The 6288-nt window shown below is 44.0% G+C and overlaps 1 protein-coding gene across 2 annotated transcripts in view; it reads left to right on the forward strand.

Annotated features, from left to right (window-relative positions):
* Positions 1–6288, forward strand: part of hepacama (hepatic and glial cell adhesion molecule a) — a 45494-nt gene that overhangs the window by 25169 nt on the left and 14037 nt on the right. For both annotated transcript variants that reach the window (XM_061878409.1, XM_061878408.1), the window contains exon 3: positions 4579–4860. In XM_061878409.1, the coding sequence (XP_061734393.1) occupies positions 4579–4860 (282 nt within the window). The remainder of the gene's footprint in view (positions 1–4578; positions 4861–6288) is intronic.

Below are 6288 nucleotides of genomic sequence, written 5' to 3' on the forward strand. Positions count from 1 at the left end.
AATAAGTCGGCTCTTACCGTAGACATGAGCGGAGAGCTTGCGTCGTTCCTCCTGCAGCTGCGGACTCTCTTGCCTCCTCCCACCGGCCGCCCCCAACCGTCGGATGCTTACACCGTGGAGGATGGGGGAAAAAAAATCTCAGCCCGGCTGCTTTTGCCTCGTCGAGAAACGTGGCTTCCCTCGGAGACACTGGCGGTCACCACACCCTTGGCCACACCCCTCCGACTTTCAGGTACCATATAATCTCACTAAAACACTAGTAACACAATAAGCAGATAAGGGATTCTCCAGAATTATCGTAGTAAGTGTGTCTAATAACATCTGAATCGCTCCCACTGCCCGGTCTTTTTTTTTTCCTTTTTTCTAGTCCTTCACTCTCACTTTCACTTTTTGCCCACTGGGTGTGAGTTTTCCTTGCCCTTATGTGGGTTCTCCCGAGGATGTCGTAGTCGTAATGGTTTGTACAGTCCTTTGAGACACTTGTGATTTAGGGCTATATAAATAAACATTGATTGATTGATTGATAGATTGATTGACTTTCCTCATCCACAAATCTTTCATCCTCGCTCAAATTAATGGGGAAATCGTCGCTTTTTCGGTCCGAATCGCTCTAGCTGCTGGTGGCCATGATTGTAAACAATGTTCAGATGTGAGGAGCTCCACAACCCGTGACGTCACGCGCACATCGTCTGCTACTTCCGGTACAGGCAAGGCTTTTTTTATTAGCGACCAAAAGTTGGGAACTTTATCGTGGATGTTCTCTACTAAATCCTTTCAGCAAAAATATTGGGAAATGATGAAGTATGACACATAGAATGGCCCTGCTATCCCCGTTTAAATAAGAACATCTCATTTCAGTAGGCCTTTAACATTCACCCACTGAGCTGCCATGCAAGAACCTAACCACCACCCATCAGGAGCAAGGGTGAAGTGTCTTTGCTCAAGGACACAACGGACAATGACAAGGAGATGGGGATCGAACCAGGACCCCTCAAGTTGCTGGCACGGCCGCTCTGGCAACCGAGCTTTCCGTCCGTTATTATTCAATGTGAACTTCCTCACGCTGCGAGTGAGAACTTGATGAAATGAATAACATTTAAAAGATGTGGGAAATGTTGACTCCCTGTTAGTTGATGCAGTAAAATCATAACTTGGACATAAAGAACGTTAATATGTCTCTCTAGATCGTGGGCAGTGCTGTTTACTTTCTCTGCACTGTGCAGCACTTCGGTCAATGCACGTTGTTTTAATGTTCTGTACAAACAAAGCTTGACTTGACTTGTGTTAGCACAGAAAAAAACGTGATGCCCCCTTCACACTTCTGACCTCCATCCATCCATCCATCTTCTTCCCCTTATCCGAGGTCGGGTCGCGTCCTTTTCCTCCGTGTCGCCCCAGTCACGAAATATATGTGGCTTTTACAGACTTCCATAAGTGCATGCACGGCATGCTTGGTCAACAGCCATACAGGTCACACTGAGGGTGGCCGTATTAAAAACTTTAACACTGTTACAAATATGCGCCACACTGTCAACCCACACCAAACAAGAATGACAAACATTTCGGGAGAACATCCGCACCGTAACCCAACATAAACACAACAGAACAAATACCCAGAGCCCCTTGCAGCACTAACTCTTCCGGGATGCTACAATATACATCCTTGCTACCACCAAACCCCGCCCACCTCAACCAATCCCCCCCCCTACTCCAACCCCCCAATCTCCCGAATTCAGAGGTCTCCAGGTTGGCAAGAATGGAGGCCGGTCCTTACCCACAGACCACACCCCCCTCCACAAGCTGGTCCGGTCTCCTCTATACTGGCCAATACTCCTGCAGTGTTGACATTTGTCATCTTTTAGCCATTTTTATGCTGAAAAATGCTTAATTTTGGGGCAAAATGTTGTACAATATGAAAAAACAAGTAATTGTGTAGAATCAGCAATATTGGAAACGTGAGCTGGCGAGAGACGACTATGCTTGAATTAAGTAAAGGATTCTTGGGAATTAGGGATTTTCCCACCATTTTCGAAAACAAGTTTTTCTAATTTTATTCAAACTACGACCACACTAATGGACAAATTAAAATGTTGCAATTGTGGTGTTACAAACCCCGTTTCCATATGAGTTGGGAAATTGTGTTAGATGTAAATATAAACAGAATACAATGATTTGCAAATCCTTTTCAACCCATATTCAGTTGAATATGCTACAAAGACAACATATTTGATGTTCAAACTCATAAACTTTGTTTTTTTGTGTGCAAATAATCATTAACTTTAGAATTTGATGCCAGCAACACGTGACAAAGAAGTTGGGAAAGGTGGCAATGAATACTGATAAAGTTGAGGAATGCTCATCAAACACTTATTTGGAACATCCCACAGGTGTGCAGGCTAATCGGGAACAGGTGGGTGCCATGATTGGGTATAAAAAACAGCTTCCCAAAAAAATGCTCAGTCTTTCACAAGAAAGGATGGGGCGAGGTACACCCCTTTGTCCACAACTGTGTGAGCAAATAGTCAAACAGTTTAAGAACAACGTTTTTCAAAGTGCAATTGCAAGAAATTTAGGGATTTCAACATCTACGGTCCATAATATCATCAAAAGGTTCAGAGAATCTGGAGAAATCACTCCACGTAAGCGGCATGGCCGGAAACCAACATTGAATGACCGTGACCTTCCATCCCTCAGACGGCACTGTATCAAAAACCGACATCAATCTCTAAAGGATATCACCACATGGGGTCAGGAACACTTCAGAAAACCACTGTCACTAAATACAGTTTGTCGCTGCATCTGTAAGTGCAAGTTAAAGTTCTACTATGCAAAGCGAAATCCATTTATCAACAACATCCAGAAACGCCGCAGGCTTCTCTGGGCCCGAGATCATCTAAGATGGACTGATGCAAAGTGGAAAAGTGTTCTGTGGTCTGACGAGTCCACATTTCAAATTGCTTTTTGAAATATTCGCGATCTTGGCATCCAGACCAAAGGGGAAGCCAACCATCCAGACTGTTATCGACGCAAAGTTGAAAAGCCAGCATGTGTGATGGTATGGGGGTGCATTAGTGCCCAAGGCATGGGTAACTTACACATCTGTGAAGGCGCCATTAATGCTGAAAGGTACATACAGGTTTTGGAACAACATATGCTGCCATCTAAGCGCCGTCTTTTTCGTGGATGCCCCTGCTTATTTCAGCAAGACAATGCCAAGCCACATTTAAGACGTGTTACAACAGCGTGGCTTGGTAAAAAAAAAAGAGTGCGGGTACTTTCCTGGCCTGCCTGCAGTCCAGACATGTCTCCCATCGAAAATATTTGGTGTATCGTGAAGTGTAAAATACAACAGCGGAGACCCCGGACTGTTGAACGACTGAAGCTCTACATAAAACAAGAATGGGAAAGGATTCCACTTTCAAAGCTTCAACAATTAGTTTCCTCAGTTCCCAACGTTTATTGAGTGTTGTTAAAAGAAAAGGTGATGTAACACAGTGGAGAACATGCCCTTTCCCAACTACTACTAATTGTAAGTTAATTATTATTTGAAAAAAAAAAGAAAATGTGAACATCAAATATGTTGTCTTTGTAGCATATTCAACTGAATATGGGTTGAAAAGGATTTGCAAATCATTGTATTCCGTTTATATTTACATCTAACACAATTTCCCAACTCATATGGAAACGGGGTTTGTTTATAATTGACTTCACAACGAGGGCAGCATATACAACAGTAGATAGTACCTCCAGACTTTATGGAGGATGCAAAGGTGAAGGTATGATGTCATTAAGGAATGTTTTTCTCCATGACATCATGACAACACAGAATTGTTTTGTCCGTTTCAAAAGTTGATTAAGCATTATGAAGCGTAAAATACGACAGCGGAGCCACTGAAGCTCTACATAAAACAAGAATGGGAATGAACTCCACTTTCAAAGCTTCAACAATTAGTTTCCTCAGTTCCCAAATGTTTATTGAGTGTTGTTAAAAGAAAAGGTGATGTAACACAGTGGTGAACATGCCCTTTCCCAACTACTTTGGCACGTGTTGTAGTCTTTAAATTTTAAGTTAAATATTATTTGCAAAAAAAAAAAAAAAGTTTATGAGTTTGAACATGAAATATGTTGTCTTTGTAGCGCATTCAACTGAATATGGGTTGAAAAAGATTTGCAAATCATTGTACTCTGGCTTCCTCCCACTTCCAAAGACATGCACCTGGGGATAAGTTGATTGGCAACACTAAAAATTGGCCCTAGTGTGTGAATGTTGTCTGTCTATCTGTGTTGGCCCTGCGATGAGGTGGCGACTTGTCCAGGGTGTACCCCGCCTTCCACCCGATTGTAGCTGAGATAGGCGCCAGCGCCCCCCGCGACCCCAAAAGGGAATAAGCGGTAGAAAATGGATGGATGGATGGATGTATTCTGTTTGTATTTACATCTAACACAATTTCCCAACTCATATGGAAACGGGGTTTGTACACAACGTTAAATTGGATTGAATTAGGAAGTACGGGCACATCATGCATGACTCACTTCCAAGTAATGTCACATCCGTGTCGCGATTCTGTCTGTCCCCAGTTCCCGTCTCCCGGCCGTACATCCAGATGGTGGCGTCGTCTGTCCTCGAGTACAGCGAGCACTTCCACTTGCACTGCTCCCACGACAACGGCACCAAGCCCGTGTACGCCTGGCTGAAGGGAGGCAAGGTGCAGGCCAACGACTCCCGCCTGCTGCTCTCGCACGACCAGAAGGTGCTGACCATCTCGCGCGTCCTCATGTCGGACGACGACGTCTACACGTGCACGGTGGAGAACCCCATCAGCAGCATGAAGAGCACGCCCGTCAGGCTCACCGTCTACAGTAGGTGGCATGTTGTACTTGTGAAATCTATACAATACTTTGCAGTATTTTACAGACTGTTTTCCAATTCGGAACCAAAAACAAAGAAAATGTCTTATACCGTATTTTTGGGGCGGTATAGCTCAGTTGGTAGAGCGGCCGTGCCAGCAACTTGAGGGTTCCTGGTTCGATCCCCGGTTCCACCATCCTAGTTACTACCGTTGTGTCCTTGGGCAAGACACTTTACCCACCTGCTCCCAGTGCCGCCCACACTGGTTTAAATGTAACTTAGATGTTGGGTTTCACTATGTAAAGCGCTTTGAGTCACTAGAGAAAAGCGCTATATAAATATAATTAACTTCATTTTCCTGGTCTATAAGGCACACTTAAAGTCCTACAGAAATGAGATGTTCTTATTTAAACGGGGATAGCAGGTCCATTCTATGTGTCATACTTGATCATTTCGCCATATTGCCATATTTTTGCTGAAAGGATTTAGTAGAGAACATCCACGATAAAGTTCCCAACTTTTGGTCGCTAATAAAAAAGCCTTGCCTGTACCGGAAGTAGCAGACGATGTGCGTGTGACGTCACGGGTTGTGGAGCTCCTCACATCTGAACATTGTTTACAATCATGGCCACCAGCAGCGAGAGCGATTCGGACCGAGAAAGCGACGATTTCCCCATTAATTTGAGCGAGGATGAAAGATTTGTGGATGAGGAAAGTTAGAGTGAAGCACTTTGAAAAAAGAAAAAAAAAGGCGACGGCAGTGGGAGCGATTCAGATGTTTTTAGACACATTTACTAGGATAATTCTGGAAAAATCCCTTATCTGCTTATTGTGTTACTATCAATCAATCAATCAATCAATCAATGTTTACTTATATAGCCCTAAATCAATAGTGTCTCAAAGGGCTGCACAAACCACAACACAAACCACTACGACATCCTCGGTAGGCCCACATAAGGGCAAGGAAAACTCACACCCAGTGGGACGTCGGTGACAATGATGACTGTGAGAACTTTGGAGAGGAGGACAAGCAATGGATGTCGAGCGGGTCTAACATGATACTAGTTTTTTAGTGAGATTATAAAGTCATACCTAGAGGTCGGAGGGCTGCGGTGGCCGCCAGTGTCTCTGAGGGAAGCCATGGAGGAGCCAAGAAAGTCACAGCTGCCTTTTTGACAGCTGCTGCAGGAGGACGCAAACTCCGCTCAAGTCTCCGGTAACAGTCGACTTAATATCACAATTTTCTCATCCAAAAACTTGCTGGTTGACATGTGGTAGAGCAGGGGTAGGGAACCTATGGCCCTCGAGCCAGATGTGACTCTTTTGATGACTGCATCTGGCTCTCGGATAAAACTGAGCTGACATTGCTTAACATGATAAGTAATGAATAATTCCACTTGTAATAAGTGTTAAAAATAATTTTCCAAACATTTTTAGTC

This window comes from Nerophis ophidion, linkage group LG18 (assembly GCF_033978795.1).
Source record: "Nerophis ophidion isolate RoL-2023_Sa linkage group LG18, RoL_Noph_v1.0, whole genome shotgun sequence".
Taxonomy (NCBI): Eukaryota; Metazoa; Chordata; class Actinopteri; order Syngnathiformes; family Syngnathidae; genus Nerophis; species Nerophis ophidion.